At 38.8% G+C, this 19,822-nt stretch overlaps 1 protein-coding gene and 1 gene segment (V, D, J or C); both read right to left on the bottom strand.

Annotated features, from left to right (window-relative positions):
* Positions 1–4,460: 4,460 nt before the first annotated feature.
* Positions 4,461–19,822, bottom strand: part of LOC141350978 (Ig kappa chain V-VI region J539-like) — a 48,956-nt gene continuing 33,594 nt past the window's right edge. The window contains 1 exon segment of the V gene segment in view: positions 4,461–4,942. Coding sequence covers positions 4,605–4,942 — 338 coding nt within the window.
* LOC129424299 (Ig lambda chain C region) lies at positions 9,280–11,168 on the bottom strand. Its single transcript, XM_073857894.1, has 3 exons — positions 11,126–11,168; positions 10,304–10,357; positions 9,280–9,640 (listed from the first exon to the last, which is right to left on the bottom strand). The coding sequence occupies exons 1-3, from the start codon at positions 11,166–11,168 to the stop codon at positions 9,318–9,320; spliced, it is 420 nt and encodes a 139-aa protein (XP_073713995.1). The 3' UTR covers positions 9,280–9,317.

A 19,822-nucleotide genomic window follows, 5' to 3' on the forward strand; every position in this document is an offset into this window, starting at 1 on the left:
ATGTGTTTCTCCTCCTCTCCAACTGCCATCCTACGAGCTCTGATGCATTGGTTGCTCCTCCCATTTGGACTTCCACATAGAGCTGCTGTCATCCCTCTGCAGCCCCCTTTGACTGTGTTTGGTCCCTTTTTGCAGGTTTGCTCCTTCCGCGTTCTCCTGCAGCCCCTCCGACCTTTCGACCCTCAGATAAGCTAGATCATCTCTCACCACGAGGCATGTTGTCTCCTCTCCTCCTCAGCTCCTTTCAGCTTTTTCTGTACACAAATAGCTCAATACATAGACAATTAGTGTCTTCATATAACCCTTAATTCCAGATGGTTTTTACAATACGCATAGGTCGATTGGCGAACATTTCATGCAGTGTTAAAGGTGTGCTGTTGTTAGTTTACATGCTCGTTAATGCAAGAGGTAAAGCATTAATTCAGTTAGGTTTAGTATTTCCACACACTTTGTTAAGTATGGCTTTGCGGATAATTTCTTTTATATACCATTTTATCCACCCTCACTTGTGATTGTAGATGATAATCAATTCTTCATTCTTATGATGGTCAAATAAAATTTTCATTCTTATGATAAATCCAATTTTCAAATTTTTATTCCAATTATTTGTCCCATGTGCCTCTATGAGAAGAATAGTTATGACTTAGATTTTTCACTTCTGTATGATCTAATAGGTTTTCCTTACACTCTGAGGCCCTTTTAGCTTCCACATCTGTTATGTATTTGCCCATGCTGGCAAAATCAACTGTTCTCTTGTGAGCCTACTTCAATGAAAACAAATCACTATACATTTTAGCAGCAATCAACCAGACTAACCTTTCAGCATACTGAAATGGTGTTTCATTAATTCTAATAATGTTTCCTTCATAAGTAAATACAAACTTACTCAATCATTTAAATGAGTTATTCAGATTTTAGAAGTACCTGTGTACTTTACTATAATAATTAATATTTTTGGCTACAATAACTCCACAATACCTTCAAATATCATATTTATTACCCAGCATTTATAACTGTCTCTTATTCTTATCTTATTCATATTCATACTTATATTCTTAGTCATATTCACATACTTTCAAACTGTATCCCCTTTTCACAGTTTTAAACAATCATCCACTCCACTGTAACACAACACCTCTCTGTCCCCTCTGCAGAGCCACAGAAGAAAGACACACCCACTACTCACTCAGCCCCCACTTTTCCTCATCTGAGACGTGCACTCACAGACTCATGTTAGCACAGACACATACACTCTCACACAGAAACAAATACAATTAAACAAAACAAAATTGTACTTTACCTAAAGTACCTTGCTAATTAAAACAACAGACCCACTACACTTCCTCAACGTGGATCTTATTTAAAACAATAAAATATACCACTTTAAGGCGGTATACTGTCACTTCCAACCACACAAAATTGACCTCTGTGGCTTACACTTCCGACCACAGACACAGACTGCTATGTCATACACTTACACCCACAGACATAGGCAACTCTTACACGTTTTCATCACTTAAAATAAAAATCATCAAAGCCATCTCAAAATAAAAATAATCATCTGTTCTAATACTACCAAGTCCTGTTAGTAACAAAACAGATGAGTGCATGCACATATTTCCTTTGAAAATTAAAAACCCTTTATTCTTATCATTTAGTCTAATAATCATTCCTTTCTTCTTATTATTCTTAAATTTGGAAGAGCAGTTGTGACTAATCTTACCACCACGAGCCATCTCAGGTGAACAATACAATCTTTGAATAAGCAAAACGCTTACCTCTTTTAGGTGGCCACCTGATTGTATTGCCCATCGAGAAGCCAGCTGTGGTCTCTGGTTCTGTGCTCTTTTCATGTCCCATCTGGGTTGCCAATTGTTGTGCTCTTTTCCAGCTCCACGTTGGGCGCCAATTGTTGTGGTTTTCCTTTTTGGGTTCTTTAAGAATAAAATACTCAAGCCGTAGGTTTCATTTTCAAAAGATAGACTTTTATTAACCAGGCAAATAAAAGCCGAGCAGTCCTGCACAATCTCAAAGACTCACTGAAAAACTTTTCCCTGTACCACAATATTTAAGCCTGTCTCGCACGCAATCCATGACCTTTACATTGACCTTAGCATATGCTTCTAATCCCAAGGGTTTGTACCATGAAGAAACATATGGTTCATATTATATAGAAAAACATTTCTGGAACTGTAGGTCTTTTGTTCCTACCCTCCTCACACACACAATGGTTCACTACACCTATAACTGAACTGGTTATATTCATATAACATAAAAACATTGTAGAAAAACATAAAAACATAATGGTAAAGTATTTGATACACATATTCGGATTAAAACAAACCACTTCATTGTAAACTCAGCATGAGTATAGTTTAATAAAATTAAAATAATGTATGTCACTGCATTGATTTAAGGTGTGCCTCTAAATGATCTGCTTGCTCCCTTAAAATTTTCAATCAAGAGCTACAGTGCTCCTAGTAAAGAAATTAGTCCAGAGCCCTGACCAAACCTTTAAAATATTTTCCATGTTTTATAAATTATTTAGTTGGAAGAGATGCAGATACAAAATCAACAGTTAATAATACAATATACAGAGAGTATATAAAATATATAATTTAAAGAGGAGGAGAGGCACTTAAAAAGTGGTCACCCTTTATAGTGCACATTGTGGTAATCCAGGCCTGGAAACATCACATAATTTAAGACTGCTTTATGACCAGTGATGGGAGTAACGCGTTACAAAGTAATCCAGGCATGACATTAACTTGCATTTGTAGTCCACAAAAGTAATAAATCTGAGAAATGTTCATATATTCTTAGATGTTTACATCGGCTTTCATGGAAGAGAACGATCCGCGATTGTTGTTTCCACTAAAATATTCACACTGCGCTGTACGCCCGTGTTAAAACTCCATAGTATGTGTGAGCTCGCTTTTAGTTTTAGTTTCAGTCTCTCCATATCCAACAAAACAATCCACGTAGCCTACTCCGTTTTCTGATTAAATATCTTCCTTTAATCCTGTGTATCATTTAAATCCAACAGAAAATATTTACAAACAGTATATAACCAAAGAGCACAGTCCCTGCCGCGAGCTTCACAACTTTAGCTGTGTGTCAATTCAAGGGCTGCACCCTACTAAGCATGCGATAAAAGGTGAGCACTCGGTCTTTCAAGGCGCTCAGAAGTTCGCAAAGAGAACTGAAATGAGACGGTCTAACCTTCGGAGGAAGGTTAATTTGCGTCACCTGCTGCACGCGCACCAAGTCTGTCAGCAGGACACAGCGGAGTGGTTACCTACTTATTAAAATAAATATGAAATCAGAAAAATGATAATTTATTTTAGAAAATATGACATGCTGACACAATTGTCTCCAAATTTTTAAAGAGACACTACACAATTTTAACACATTATATATTTTTGTAAACATGCAGAATATTTGTCTAAATGGTCTAAATGATATACATAATATGTAAACTAACTTTATTTAAGATAATTTCTAACAAGAATATTCAAAGGTTGAATCTAAAGCAAAATAGCCTCCTACAGTATGTGATATATTAGAGTCTTACGTGTAAAATAGCCCATCCATATTATTTTATTGTTTGACTGTTCAGTACTGTTCATATTTACATTTAAAAAGCAGACATAAAAGTAACTTAAAAGTTACTTTTCTTAGGGCTCAGTCACACCAAAAGCGCTTTAAACGCTTGCAAACGCAAGGCGCGACGCACTGCCTTTTAAAAAAAAAGAGCAGTGCAGCGCGGCTTTTCATATTGCTAAGCAACCACTGAGTCAGCTGTCTTGTCAATCAAATATTGAAGCGTGAGCGCTCTTTTGCTGTTAACTGTCATATTAGCAGAAACTTTAAAAAGAGGGCGCTTGCTCTGACCTTGTTTGAGGATGAGAGGAGCACAAACACGCAGGAGAGAATGAGCGAGTGGAGTCCGGTTCTTCAAAGCAACTGTAGACTTCCCTCACCACAACGTAAGGCCCGCCTCTCCCCTCATTCGATTGGACAATGGAAGACGCGAATGACGTCAGGCGCTCCTCCGCTCTCAGCGCTCCTTCAAAAACGCGTGCGCGGCAGGCGGCAGAAAACCGCAAGGCGCTCAGCGCGCATAAACAGCGCGCAAACGCGCCCTGCCCATAGAATATCATTCAAAAAAGGCGCCTGCAACTGCCATAAACGCTTTTGGTGTGACTGAGCCCTTAGTAACTAATTACTTTTGATATACAGTAACTGGTAGAGTAACTCAGTTACCTTTAAAAGAAGTAACTAGTAACTGTAACTAATAACTAATTTTCAGTTACTTGCCCAACACTGTTTATGACTGTCTAGTGTTATAGTCCACACAAAAATCATTTTACAGTACATGTGTGTATATGTGCGAGAATAATCATCAGCATCTGTTTGTGTAATTTTTCATTTTGTCCGAATTATTATTTTTTTGTACTCATGATGCAGTGTCTGTACCTGAAAAATACTTTAATGATATGTGGTTAAAAGTGTCCATATTTCAGTTTAGTTTAGGTGTTTTTCCTGATGTATGAAAGCAGAAGTGACTGTGAACAGTGAGGAGGTTTTTGTCATGATGTGAATCACTGTGATACGTGCTCCTTAGCAGAGTCGTCCCATGTGTGACAGTAATACACAGCTGAATCTCTCACATCTACATTATTGATGATCAAACTATAATCTGATTTAGATGAATGTGTTGATGTGAATTTAGGAGCAGAGAAACCAGATCCATATTTAGGTCCATCACTCCAGTCATGATAAAAGCTTAACACAAACTGATAAACTCCTCCTGAAATCTGTTTATACCATACAGCACTGTGTTCAACAGTTCCCAGATTACAGTTGATTGTGACTTTATTTCCTTTATTCACTGTGAGCTCTGAAGGATTCTGGGTCACTACAGTCACTCCACTCACACCTGATGAATACAAACAACAAAAATAACATCAGATTGTGTTTAAAAACACTTTACATATATGAGATTAAATCAGAGATGAGATATTATGAACACTTACAGGTGAGAAGAGTGAAGAAAGTGAAGAATATTCTGATCATCTTGTGATTTGTTTTGTGTAAAGATGAGCAGATGATGTTGAATAATGATGAAATGATCAGACAGGGAAACTTTAAGAGACTCAAGAGATCTGGAAGGAGGAGCTAAAAACACAAAACACTATAAGACCCAAACACATCATCACAATGTACTGTAGACACATGAGATTCAAGATGTGATGATTTAACTTAAACAACATCCTTTATATGACACGTTTAATAAAAGTATTAACACAATAATTACAATCAGCAAATCATTACGATCATTAACTTACTAATAAAGATACAAACAGGAAAATAAAACTTGACATTTAACTGTTTAATCACAAATGTTTATTTTAGTCACAGAAATCCTTTTGTCTTTGTCATCTACACACATCAGGAGTTTTCAGTTTTTTTAATGTTTGACATTGGTTTATAGGCAAAATCAGTATTGAACGTGTCAACATTTTTTAAATTTCCAATGAGGTTATTCAAATGAAATTTTCACCACACATCAGTATTAACTCAAGAAATCCACAAATATAAGGAATTCACAACATTCAAGTCCATAAATAAAGTTATTTGCAATAAAGTTGAATGAAACAGTAAAAAAGTATTAAACATGTTTAGAAAAATCTAGTCACCAAGGCAAGGAACCAGCTGAAATCTGTACAGAAAGTAATTATATTATCTGTTCAAGTTAGTATCAGCTGGGTTAGTATATTTATGAGCTAAAAAGCTTTTCGTATGTGTAGACACAAAAACAAATGTTTCAATTATCTTTTAAATGTGTCATAAAATGTTTTGATTTTCATTGGATTATTATTTACATTTGTTGTAAAGCCTATAGTTATGTAACTTTTCCTTATCAATAACAGTAAGGACATTTCTGTGTGTCAACTAACCCCGATATAAACTGCTTGCAAATAAACTGCAGTAATTCTGTAAAACATTAGATGGCAGTAATTCACCACTGAAGTCCTTGAAGACTTTTACTTTGTAAATAGCATCATAGCTAGTTTTAAAATAATTGACCACCTGCATGTTTGCATTATATTTTAGCATACACTGCTTAAAAAAGCAAATCTGTAAATAATGATATCATGTTTATATGAATAAGATTTCTTTATCTGGATTAACGGTTGTGTGAGATTATTGACACAACAACAGCAGTTTTGGAAAAAAGCTCCACTTCAACTGTGATTCCCCCTTCACCGTCTGCAAGGTAGAAGAGAACGTAATGACGACACCTTGCGGTGGAGCTGCCACCCATCTTCCCTCCCTTGAGCTCACTCCCCTCACCCTGTTACTGTGAGTATTTGGGATGACCCTGTCCTGTCCCACCCTGCTGCCCATCCCTTTACTACTTGATGGCTAGAGGTCTGGAAATCTTAATGTTGTTTAGATGTTTGTCAGGTGAAGCTTTTACTTTGTGGGTTTGAGTCAGTTTGTTGTCATAACTGTCTCTTGAGAAGATCTTTACATAACGTCTTGTGTGTCATTTGAGTTTACTACAGATTAAAGTCAGGATTAGGGATGGGAATTGATAAGAATTTAACGATTCCGATTCCATTATCGATGTTGCTTATTGATCCGATTCCTTATCGATTCTCTTTTCGATTCTCATTGGGTGAGGGAATAAGCACAAATTTGTATGTTTGTATCGCTTTAATATCTGTTCAGAAGACACAGAACAGAGTATACACAAATTATGTGTAGCAACCTCAGAACCAACTTAAAAGTAGGTGAGCTACTTCTTAAAGTAAGGGACCTATAGCCTAGGGCAGTGTTTCTCAACCAGTAAATATGTGATCGGACTAGGAATTAATAAAACAGAACTAGACTGACATAAAACATGCAACTTTTGGTCATGCATGCATTTGTTATTTTCTTTTAAAGACATGATGCTGGACAAAATACAGCAAATTAACCTACCGAAATGCAGAGGCATCTACTGTGGCAAACGGATGCAAACCCTTTAACACAAACTTAGTCACTGCTCGGCAGAGGTGGACACTACTTGAGTATTTTAGTTTTATTTTCCAAGCATCTGTGCTTTATCAGAGAGTTGTCTTGGGAAAAAATTACTTTACTAAAAAATGTTCACTACATTCTAAAGCATAGAATCATACTGTTTATTTATATTGCATATTAAAATTGATTGAATACATAATTACATAAAAATTGTGTACTTTTACTTTTCTTGAGTAAAAGTACTTTTTACTTAAGTAAAAGTAAAAAACATTACTAGATTTATAATGTACTTAAATATTAAATATAAACCAAAAACTTGAAATTATGAAATGTAGTGGAGTTAAAATTATGATAATATGCTTTGGAATGTATGTTTTCAAAAAAATACAAAAACACTGATAAAATACAAATACTTGAAAATGTACTTTTAAGTAGAAATACTTAAGTAGTGTACGCCTCTGCTGCTCGGTGAAATGTGTTTATCCTCGCCTCAGTCATTTTATTCCTCCCTGCCTCTGTAAACGGAGTAGCTAGAGGTGCACAATAGATACTTTCTGGAGCCTCTGAGCCCGTCATCAATTTGATGGACCATGACAACGGAGATTATCCGTATAGTAAAAGTTTACATAATGAAATGGCGCTCACATTAACATTAACACATTACCTTCTGCATTAATAACAGATGACGTCCCGTTAGCTCCGCTGGTGTTTGACTCGCTGCTGTTATTGTGTAATAGTGTATCAAACACGCGACAGTCCTGCAACCTCCTGCAACGCGACCGTATTGTCGTATGTTCGCGTGAAATATAAGTTACTGATTCAACTGTTTTAGTGTTTCGCGAAGCCTCGCTCTGCCCACCACTAAATATAACCAAACTTTGGATCGTTCTGCCTCGATGCAATGTTTGCTGCGTTCTAAACCAAAACAACACAGCGTGTGTGTGACGTCATGACACATTTGCAACGAGCGCGAGCGGAACCGATAAGAGGAATCGTTAGGCAGGCATGCTTACGGTTCAAAGGAATCGATTCACTGGGAACCGGTTCTTAAGTAGAACCGGTTCTCGATTCCCATCCCTAGTCAGGATATATTTTATTAATTTAATTATGCACAATGATTGTTAATTACAAACACCAAAATACCAGATATATAATCAGAATATATAAATGCACAACACAGCTTTATCACCTAAAGGCTATAAATAAAACTTCTTAGAAAGAAAATGAAAATCTTTAGATTATATAAATCTGTATTTGAATAAGATGGAAAGACAACATCATAAACAACAATAAAGTTTATCTGAATGATCTTCACTGTTTGGATAACGTCAAGTGAAAAGATATTAGATGATAGAAAGTATTTACATATAGGGGTGGTTTCCCAGACAGAGCTACTGCTAAAATGCATGTTTAAGCTGTCTTAATTTAAAAACACCTTATTCTGACATCTCTTAACAGTGCCATTGTTTTGTCTCAGGATGCACACCTGTGTTGTTTTTGTAAGGTTTGTTTGTAAAAATTACTTATTTATTAATTATTACGTATTAATCTAAACCCTGTCTGGGAAACCACCCTATAGAGTTAAAATAAATGAGTGTTATAACAGCAGGTGTTTCCTGTGTGTCAGAGCAAAACTTCTTAAAAAAAATCTCCACACTTCACTGAATCTGCAAGAAGAGAAACTTCAACACTGCCTGATGAACTTTAATGACCTTATTCATCTTTATTCTCAATAATATTCAAGATATTTACACTCAAAGCTTTTTCATGATGTTTTCATTGTATCTTAACTTTTTTTTTTAATAATTCAGTGAATTAAACATCTTTCATTAACTCTTTATAGTTTATTTTCTAAACATGAGACTTCATGTGAATCTCAAATTTACATGTAGTTCTCTTAACTACAGTTTACTCTTCTCTTATTTATCTTTATTATCAGAAACATTATAGTTTAAATTATAAAAAACAAATAATCAATTAATTAATGATAGAGATGCTGTACTCTATATAAAAACTAGAAAGTTTCTTTCATAAATTATTTCTTTCTTTTAGGTTTAAATTATTAACTAATAAATATTTCTCAATTTTATTAGTTTCCCCATAAATCAATAAGTAAACTATTTGATAACTATGAAGTTTATTCAAATTTATTAAGGATTGAAATCAAATTACAATAAAATGAAAAGCAGAAATGTTTGCAGAAATTCAATCTCATAGTTTAACATTCAATTGTTTCTATTATGCTTTCATAAAAACAAACAATCAGCTCACAATAATCTTTGCATTTATTCATTGCATTCAGATTTCTTGATCTTTCTGGTTATGATCTTTCCAGCAGCAGTCACTTTACATGTGAGATCTTTGTCTTTCTCCCACTCTGATCTCTCAATGGTTAAATAACTGCTCAACTTGAATTTCTCATTCGGCTGCTGTTCAGCAGATCCCGTGAAGACGCCATCAGTAACTGAGTTTCCATTCACAAACCAACTCACATCAGCAAATCCCACAGACATGTCATTGATCAAACACACCAGAGTCACTTTACTGGAGCTCACATCTTCACTGGATGGAGGCAAAATCTTCACAACAGGAGGAGAAACATCTGAATCTACACAACACAATTCATGAAGAAAGATGAAGAAATAAATGCACTTTATCACTAAATAATAAGTGTTGAAACTTTTAAACACTTTCAATCTTACAACATTATAGTCTCTTATGATTAAAGATTAAGTTTCATTGGTTAATTTACTGATATATTCTGTTAAAACTGTATTTGAGTTATTGTAAATCCATCCCATTCAAAAATCTCATTCAAATGTATTATTAGTCTAGGACTTGACTTATTAAAACAGGTTAGTTTGTTTTGTAAAGGTTTATTTCTAGAGAACTGGAACTGTAAATAAATGCAATCATCTATACAATGTTTTCATTATTTTGGTCATAAACATTAATGTTTAACAGGTAATAACAAAACATAAACTATCATCCCTGTAAATGTAGAGCAGATCAAATTGTTTACTGTTAAAAACCTCTTTTAAGTTACAAAATACATACATTCTGGGTAATTTATAAAACAATAAATAAAAACTGGAAGTGCATAAAAATCCAGGTAAAAAATGCACATGAAGGCTTCAAAGTGTTGATTAAGCAGTAAAATGTTTCTCCAAAAATCAATTACACAAAATATCATTTTTGTATTTTATAAAATATCTCTACATAAATTTAAAATATAAAAACAGCTTAGTATGTGAGTAGAAAGATGACTTACCGCTCACAAAGAGTTTTGTTCCTTGTCCGAATACCACAGTGATAGATTTCAGATCTTCAGTCGTACAAAAACCTCCTCAGTCTCTGATGTGATACAAACAGAAGTGAAACAATCACTCAACTTCAACTAATCTCTTTATATTTTGAAATGATTCAAACACTTGTTTAATTAACATTAAAACTCAAAACTGATGTGCTAAAGAAATTTGATATATTAAACTACAAAACAAACCTGTTCACATTATTTATAATCCACACTTAAAAAATTGTCAGGTAATTTTTAATAATTATCCATTTTGGGTTAAAAATGACCCACTGTTGGCTTGTTGTAATGCAACCATGGGTAATAATAACCCAGCATTTGGGATAAAACTACCCAGCATGGATCAATTTTAATCCAGCTGATTGTTCTCTCCAATATTAGTCACATCAGTAAACTTCTTTTATGAGTCATCCAAAAATACTTTTAATGATATTCAGTAGGGGTTGGTCAGGCCGTTTGAAATAAATTAACCAGTGCTTAATTTGTAAAACAAAATGTGCCGGAACGCAAAAGACAGTGCTGAAAACAGTCCATGTACTACACTAATATTTGGCCATGTTTACACTTATGCGTTACTTTTGCCACGTTTGCGCCTTTCAGTTAGATTACTCCACCGTTTTCGACCCTCATAAATGGAGTGGTTCATAAACTCTGCAGAGTTTTAGTTTGAGATCTTCGAGGTTGTGCTGCAGTGTAAATGAATGTAGACAGAATCAATTTCAAAGTAAAAATAATTCTGCTAAATGGAGGTTTGCAACGGAGGTTTTGCCCAATATCTACCAACAAACTCCAGATTAGGGGTGGGAATCTCTTGGACCCTCATGAATCGATTCAGAATAGATTCTTAGGGTCCCGGTTCGATTCAGAATCGATTCTTGACGTACTAATTTGCATATCTGTGACGTCATTACGTCACATTTGCTCTCAAAGCCAGGTTAATGTTTGCGCTTTTGCTACTAGTCTCTGAACTGTCATATACTGTACTTTAATGCAACTAAGGGATAAATAATGTCATTCTTATATATATATATATATCCTGTTTCTGTTGTAAGACATTAAAACCAGTAAAAATATTAATTAAATGTGACATTAATTCTATATGTTAACCGGAATTAACTTCCACGAACTGACTAACGTTAAGCGTCTAATCATCATCATTATACAGTGATTGGCAGTATTACTGTATTTATATAATGCAGCGCACCCATCGACTAAATAACAAAATGTACATATTTTACATAAGTATATTCATATATCTAAACAGTGTCATGGGCTTGCCAGATCTTTTGTATTAAACTCAGGTCTGAGTGTATCTGGCAAGACCATGACAGTACTATGTTCTGTGTGAGGGACATGTGGAGTGATATTATATGTGTGGCTTCCACATGTTCCCAGTGTCTTGTCGCTGTCATGGTCTTGCCAGACTTTGGTGTAGATTCAGGTCTTATTTCAGAGGGCAAGATTATGGCAGCATTGTGTTTATGTGGGAACACGTGTGTTTTCACATCATGTATGTGTGACACGTGTTCCCAGTGTCTTGTCACTTTTACCCTACTCCCTTATGTACTCGTGTCTTACGTAATTAATTATGTTCACCTGTTCCCCATTGATGTGCTGTCTATATAATGCCCTCGTGTTCTCTGTGTGGTGTGCGTGCGTTGTTGTATTTCAGTGTTCATGTATTCAGTGACATGTTCCAGGTATTCTCGTGTTCCATTTGTGTTTCATCACAGTGTTATGTTATCCCTTGTTTTACCCCCTCGTGGGTGTTTCTGTTATTCTTTTGTAAATAAATTCATAGTTATATTTTCGTATTCCTCTGCGTTTGGGTTCTCCTTTTGTTTTCACTTTTCGGTTAAAACTGATCGTGACATAACGCACGCACCAAACTGAACCCAGCGAGGATGTTTGCTGGTAGCCGCCTGGCCATTCGGGGAAGAGGTTCCCGTCCCGCATACGAGTCGGGTTACGAGTTTTATGACCCACTCGTATGCGGACCCGAAACCAACGCCAGGCGGACACATACCGGACCTGCTGGATCTCGCCTGACTCCATCCAGCCCGAGGGGCATTAGGACCGGGGCGATCAGGCTGGAGAGGTCGTCTTCCGTCTCCCCGACGCCGGAGATCATTTCTGCGTCCGGTTCCCATCCTGCACTCCCTGCCTCTGGACGGAGGAAGAAGAGGAGGAAGAGGGCTTTGGAACCGGCACAGCTGGAGGGTCACCCGCAGGTGCAGCCGGGGACACGTCACACGCCGGTGCAGCCGGAGACTCGTCACACGCCGGTGCAGCCGGAGACTCGTCACACGCCGGTGCAGCCGGAGACTCGTCACCCGCCGGTGCAGCCGGGGACTCGTCACACGCCGGTGCAGCCGGGGACTCGTCACCCGCCGGTGCAGCCGGGGACTCGTCACCCGCCGGTGCAGCCGGAGACTCGTCACCCGCCGGTGCAGCCGGAGACTCGTCACCCGCCGGTGCAGCCGGAGACTCGTCACCCGCCGGTGCAGCCGGAGACTCGTCACCCGCCGGTGCAGCCGGGGAAACGTCACCCGCCGGTGCAGCCGGGGACACGTCACCCGCCGGTGCAGCCGGGGACACGTCACCCGCCGGTGCAGCCGGAGACACGTCACCCGCCGGTGCAGCCGGGGACACGTCACCCGCCGGTGCAGCCGGGGACACGTCACCCGCCGGTGCAGCCGGAGACACGTCACCCGCCGGTGCAGCCGGAGACACGTCACCCGCCGGTGCAGCCGGAGACACGTCACCCGCCGGTGCAGCCGGAGACACGTCAGCCGCCTGCGCAGCCGCAGGCGCAACCCGGACCACGTCACCCCTCTGCGTTTAAGCAGAGGTTTGGGACTCATTCTTTTCCTCACCATGGACATTTTGTTTCCCCTGTTATTGCCCCACCACCCCTTCATGATGTTTTATTTTTGTTAAATCACCCCAATCCGTTTGTGACTTATGTTTGTCTACCATTGTTGTTTATTGTTATGTTGTCGTGGGTGTTGTCTATTGTACAGTCTCTCGTTCCTCGTGTTTAATGTTTTGTTTTGTGACGTCTAGTATCCGTCATTAAAGAAGGGGGTACTGTCATGGGCTTGCCAGATCTTTTGTATTAAACTCAGGTCTGAGTGTATCTGGCAAGACCATGACAGTACTATGTTCTGTGTGAGGGACATGTGGAGTGATATTATATGTGTGGCTTCCACATGTTCCCAGTGTCTTGTCGCTGTCATGGTCTTGCCAGACCTTGGTGTAGATTCAGGTCTTATTTCAGAGGGCAAGATTATGGCAGCATTGTGTTTATGTGGGAACACGTGTGTTTTCACATCATGTATGTGTGACACGTGTTCCCAGTGTCTTGTCACTTTTACCCTACTCCCTTATGTACTCGTGTCTTACGTAATTAATTATGTTCACCTGTTCCCCATTGATGTGCTGTCTATATAATGCCCTCGTGTTCTCTGTGTGGTGTGCGTGCGTTGTTGTATTTCAGTGTTCATGTATTCAGTGACATGTTCCAGGTATTCTCGTGTTCCATTTGTGTTTCATCACAGTGTTTTGTTATCCCTTGTTTTACCCCCTCGTGGGTGTTTCTGTTATTCTTTTGTAAATAAATTCATAGTTATATTTTCGTATTCCTCTGCGTTTGGGTTCTCCTTTTGTTTTCACTTTTCGGTTAAAACCGATCGTGACAAACAGTCAGCGGATGGTTTAGGGCAGGGGTGTCCAATACGTCGATCGCAAAGGCAATGCCGGTAGATTGCACATAACTGCTGCTCCACGTGCGAAATTGTCATTATGGTCTTTTAGAGTAATTGTGAAACACGCAGGTCTTTTTGAGTTGCTGCACCTTATGTCTCAAATGTGTTTTGCCAGGCCATTGCAGCTCAGTCGTTTTTAACTTCCACAATTAACAAGGATGCGCATTCTTGTCTCACGCAGGAGTTGATCCACGCGCATGGTGTCTGTGTGTGAGCGAGCAAACGAGAGAGGGAGAGAGGCAGCGTAGCACTGATTTGTATGCTTCTGATACTGTTGTAATTTTTTAGTTTGTTTCACTAAACCGCATCTCCGCTATTTTAAGGAATACTCGACATGTACTCCTCAAACACCTCAAAAAGAATAGAGATATATGCAGTATAGTCCTACAAGCATTTAAAGTGTTCTTTATCTTCTGCTCTTGTAAGCTCCGCTATGTGCTCTTGCGCTGCGCGCTCTCTTAAGTTGTCCGTGTGCATCACCGCTCCCCCAGTTGAGTTCTGCCTTTTGGTTCTGATAACGTCATGTTATTATTTTGTAAAATAACATATAAGAATCGATTCTTGACATTTGTGAATCGATTCAGAATCGGCCCACGTCCGAATCGCGATTCATCTAAGAATCGATTTTTTGCCCCGCCCCTACTTCAGATTGTTTAAACATGTATCCTAATAGCTATGTCGGTCAAAATCCAGCCTTGCAGTGGCCAGAAATTAAACTCGGATACAGAGCATAAGCCATGTCTGTTCCGGCGTTCGCAGGCAGCGAAGCGGAAAGACTGCAGTTGCTAAAGAGACGCGTCGGCGAAGCCTGTTCTGGGCGAAGTTGTTCCGGAGTAGTGGAGGAGGAAGAGGAGTTTCAGGATCGTGACATCTACGCCTTCACATGCTGTTCTCCTGCCCTTGTCGCCTGCTTATTCAGGTCTCCGAGCCCGGGCCAAAGCTGTGATACTGGCCTTAGTTCACGTGAGTGTGAAGATTGCGGTGGGTGCTTTTATTTGAAGTGAGTTCACGTGGAGAAATGACGTGCTGTGCTGTTTTAAATGTTTGTCAGTGATCACATTTTAGGCTGAGTAAAGAGCCTCGTATATGAAGAGCTGATCTGTGAGATTGGACGGCCGTTTTCATATTTGCACACGATCCAGAGACTGGTTTCATCCTCGCATGCCTGTGAAGAAAAGCGTTGTATGCCTGCTAAAGCTAAAGCCCAGTGTATGCACCGCCCGCCGTAAGTTAAGCTTACCAAGTACTCACCTGTAAAGCCTCCTTGCCTGCTAAAGCTAAAGCCCAGTGTATTCACCGTCTGCTGTAAGTTTAGCTTACCAAGTACTCACCTGTTAAGCCTCCCTGCCTGCCAAAGTTAAAGGCCCCATATACTTACCTGCTGTCTGAAGTTAAAGGCCCCGTTGACTTACCTGCTGTCCCAAGTTAAAGGCCCCGTAGACTTACCTGCTGTCCCAAGTTAAAGGCCCCGTATACTTACCTGCTGTCCCAAGTTAAAGGCCACGTATACTTACCTGCTGTCTCAAGTTAAAGTCCCCATATACTGACCTGCTGTCTGAAGTTAAAGGCCCCGTATACTTTACCTGCTGTCCCAAGTTAAAGGCCCCATATACTTTACCTGCTGTCCCAAGTTAAAGGCCCCGTATACTTACCTGCTGTCTGAAGTTAAAGGCCCCGTATACTTTACCTGCTGTCCCAAGTTAAAGGCCCCATATACTTACCTGCTGTCTGAAGTTAAAGGCCCCGTATACTTTACCTGCTGTCCCAAATTAAAGGCCCCGCATACTTACCTGCTGTCTAAAGTTAAAGGCCCCGTATACTTTACCTGCTGTCCCAAGTTAAAGGCCCCATATACTTACCTGCTGTCTGAAGTTAAAGGCCCAGTATACTTACCTGCTGTTGAAGCTAAAGGCCCCTGTACCTACCTAGCTGCCCAAAGTTAAAGGCCCCGTATACTTACCCGCCTGTTCAAAGTTAAGGGCCCCGCGTACTAGGCCTGGCAAACTCGACTCCTTTTAAGGATCTGGGTTATTGTGAGTCACTAACTAATGTGATCCGGGTTGTGTGAGTCACTTGAGTCAGTATTGCTAAATCGCCAAGGAAACTCAGTACAGACCCGCAACTCGAGATTCTCAGAGCCGGAAACATTGCACACTCGCAGACCATGGAACTGAAACACTGCAGAAAACTGCTGTCATAGTAAAGCCGGTAACATGGCAGACTAAAAAATACCACATCTGAAATATATTTCTTATTTTTATTTATCAGTTAATTAATTACGTTAAATCAGTTAAGTATTGCATACATTTTGATGCTGATTTACCCTTTAATCCAGAAATACAATCTATAAAAATGTTTAAGTCAAGTTTAAAAACAAGTCGAAAAACCAAAACTATTATGGTTTTATTATTATGCCAATTATTAGTACAATTGCATTTATGGCTATCACTGTGTACTAACTTTACTAGGGGTGTGTGACAGATCAAAAAACTCACAGTTCGGATCACATTACAGTTTTTGAGGCACAGATCAAATTATTTTTCGGACCAGCAAAAAGCGGGTGGGAAAAATCTAATAAACACTAAAGAAATTGCAAACATTTATAAAAAAGAACAAAGTTGTAAATTTAATAAAGGCTGAAATTAGCATTAGGTACAGAAATCAAATTAAATATATTATTATTTTTAGAGCTATTTGTCTCTTTGTCATGGGTTGTTTGATGAACATTAATGACACAGACTTAAGTAGGTTAATCTGACTGTAATCTATACATACACTTAAGACATAAACAAATGTTTTTATTAGAAAAAGAATACGGTGGAGATCATTTTGTTTATATGTGCCCTGTCAATAACAGAGAGATTTTATGTTTGCTTGTTTTTTTTAAACGCGTCTCTCTCGTATGTGCACTATTGATGACACTTATACGCGCACACACAAAGAGACGGAGAGTGAATCCAAACAGCGCAACAGTCGCTCCACATAAAAACGTTACGCTGGGTTTCGTTGCTTTATTCGCCAAATGTATGTTAATGGATTACAGTATGAGACACATTAGCGCGACTCTCTCATCAAGACATGCTTAATCTTTGCAGACGCGTGCAAACAGCTCGACCGTGAGTGAAACCTGCTTGAGCACGAAGGGGAGGGGTGGGTGACGACTGATCCCCGCGAGTGAAACCCAAGCACTAGCGCACAGATGGGAGGGGCACGGTTGACATTCATTTTCGGTTGACATTTTCGGCTGGATTTTTATTTTGGCCCGAAACCGATAATGCCATTTTTGGCCAAAATTTCCGGCAACCGAAATTTCGGTGCACCCCTAGATACTAGAGACTCGCGACTTGTGAGTTAATTTAAAGATCCGGGTGAAAGATCCGAGTGAGTCACGACTCAAACAGGTCTACTGCGTACTTGCCTGAATGCCCCTGTGGACACCAAAGAGATGGAGGCCAGAGGACTGAAACCTTTCTTTTAAGTATTTAAATCCCCCCATGTCTGTTTTTAATATTTAATAAAACTTGTTAAATTTTATTTCTCTCATCTGTCTGGTCATTGGGGTGTTTTGGGACCTCGTCGGGGTGGAAACAGAAGGAGGAGTGTGACCCGCGACAGGGGCGGTCCGCTCCCACCTGTGACACTTACAACTTTTAAAAATCGTCATATTAATTTTTAATAGCCTAGCCTACTTTAGCCGACCACACTTTTAGATGGAGAACAGCAACGGCAGGTAAAGAAAATATACGTTTAATGGTGTTTTTCTGACAATACAGTCAGTTTGTAAGAAAATGTTGAAATGGAAGATCATCAATATGAACTCTGAAAAAGGAACTATTATAAACATAACAGCATGAAATGGCTGAAGAGTAACTCACAACATGGAAGCAATAAGCATTTATGTAGGCTAAAGCTATACATCACCTCTTATGTTTTAGTTTAGTTTAGACTAAGGCGCGTACATTATGCAGCACTTTTCACATTCGAATCCCACTTAAGAAAAATATAAACAAATACATTCCTAAAATGTCCTTAAAATTTGCATAATATATTTTGAATTTTATATATACATAGTATATTGTGTTTTGTTGTTTTTTATACCACGTGAAGTGTGGGATCAGCGGAAATAGGTACCGGAACCAAGACAAAACCCGAGAAGTCCCAGGATCCTGGCTCAAATTAAGCCCTGCAATTAACTATTTTAAACAATTAATACTTTTAAGAAATGCGGGCCAGGAAGTGGGCCGGCTACAATATATAAATATATTTTGCTGTCCGAGTTGCGGGTGGGTTAGTTGAAAACGTTGGTCGGGTGTGGGTTGTTTATACATTGAGCCGCGCATCACTGACTCATATAGGGATTTTAATTTCAGGTCAGGATTTTATGTAAAAACTATTATAATTTGATTTGTGTTTCATAAACACCGATTAATTTCTTCAGTCAGTTACCTTCACATATTTTTTATGATATTATTTTCAACAGTAATAATAATGTTAGTCAGCACTCAGAAGTGACTGTGATCAGTCAGGCGGTTTTTGTCATGATGTGAATCACTGTGATACGCTCTCACTAACAGAGCTGTCCCAGTGGCAACAGTAATACACAGCTGAATCTCTCACATCTACATTATTGATGATCAGCTGATAGTCAAGATCTGAATATTTTTTAGATGTGAAATGGCTGGATGAAAAACTGGCACCATACTCGTCAGCAGAGCTATAAGAAGGATGGTGTCTCAACACATACTGAGGAGCTGCACTTGGAAGCTGTTTATGCCAAGAAACATAATAGCCCCCCTCATCCTTTCCTATATTTCAGTCCATAGTCACAGATTTTCCTTTTTCTTCTGTCAGTATTGAGGGTTTTTGTGTGACAACTTTAGCTGAACTGACACCTGAAATAACAAATGAGAAAATCCTTCATTTCATGTCCATGACATCAATATGTTAAGAGTGAAATGTGTAACTTACATGAGAGAAGAGTGAAGAGATTGATGAATATAATCAGCATATTGTCTGTGTTTGTGAAGCTGTTTGAGTTTAGTGAAGACATGAAGACAATTTGATTCTCATATAGAGATTTTGAGGAAGAGAAACTCTGAAAGAAGGAAGTTCATTAAAATTCAACCAATCAGCTTCACTTCCTGCTAGAGAGCAAAATAGTTTCATCAGTCTGCCTGCAAACATCAATCTTCAAATAAATGTGATGTAAAATATCAAATGCTCCTCCCACAAACTCAATCTAGTGTATAATCTCTCACTGATCTCTCATCATGAGAACAGACCGGTCTGCATCTACAAACATGCTCATCAAACTCTTCCTTCTCTTCACTGCTTGGATTTGTATGAACCTCCCGTTGTTGAGATTATTGCATGTGTTTCAGGTCATTGTAACTAAAGTCTTTAACTGTGTTTGTGTTTTCAGGTGTCTGTGGTGTCATTGTAGTGACCCAAAATCCTACAGTTCTCACAGTAAATAAAGGACAGACGGCAACACTGGACTGTAATCTGGACACTGTTACTGATAGTGCTGCTTGATGGTATAAACAGACAACTGGAGCTGTGCCACACTTTGTCTTGTTTTTTTATCATCCAAACAGTTCTCCTACCTATGGATCTGATTACTCTGCTCCTAAATTCACATCAACACATTCATCTAAATCAGATTATAGTTTGATCATCAATAATGTAGATGTGAGAGATTCAGCTGTGT

The sequence above is a fragment of the Misgurnus anguillicaudatus genome, chromosome 19 (genome assembly GCF_027580225.2).
Source record: "Misgurnus anguillicaudatus chromosome 19, ASM2758022v2, whole genome shotgun sequence".
Taxonomy (NCBI): domain Eukaryota; kingdom Metazoa; phylum Chordata; class Actinopteri; order Cypriniformes; family Cobitidae; genus Misgurnus; species Misgurnus anguillicaudatus.

Bases quoted from the DNA above. Each gene is read 5' to 3' on its own strand.
- LOC129424299 (XM_073857894.1), bottom strand. From the start codon at position 11,168: ATGAGGGTCCAAGAGATTCCCACCCCTAATCTGGAGTTTGTTG. The intron at 10,358-11,125 runs GTAGATATTGGG...GTACGACTGAAG, and splicing joins CCCTAATCTGGAGTTTGTTG to ATCTGAAATCTATCACTGTG. The intron at 9,641-10,303 runs GTAAGTCATCTT...TGTGTTGTGTAG, and splicing joins AACAAAACTCTTTGTGAGCG to ATTCAGATGTTTCTCCTCCT.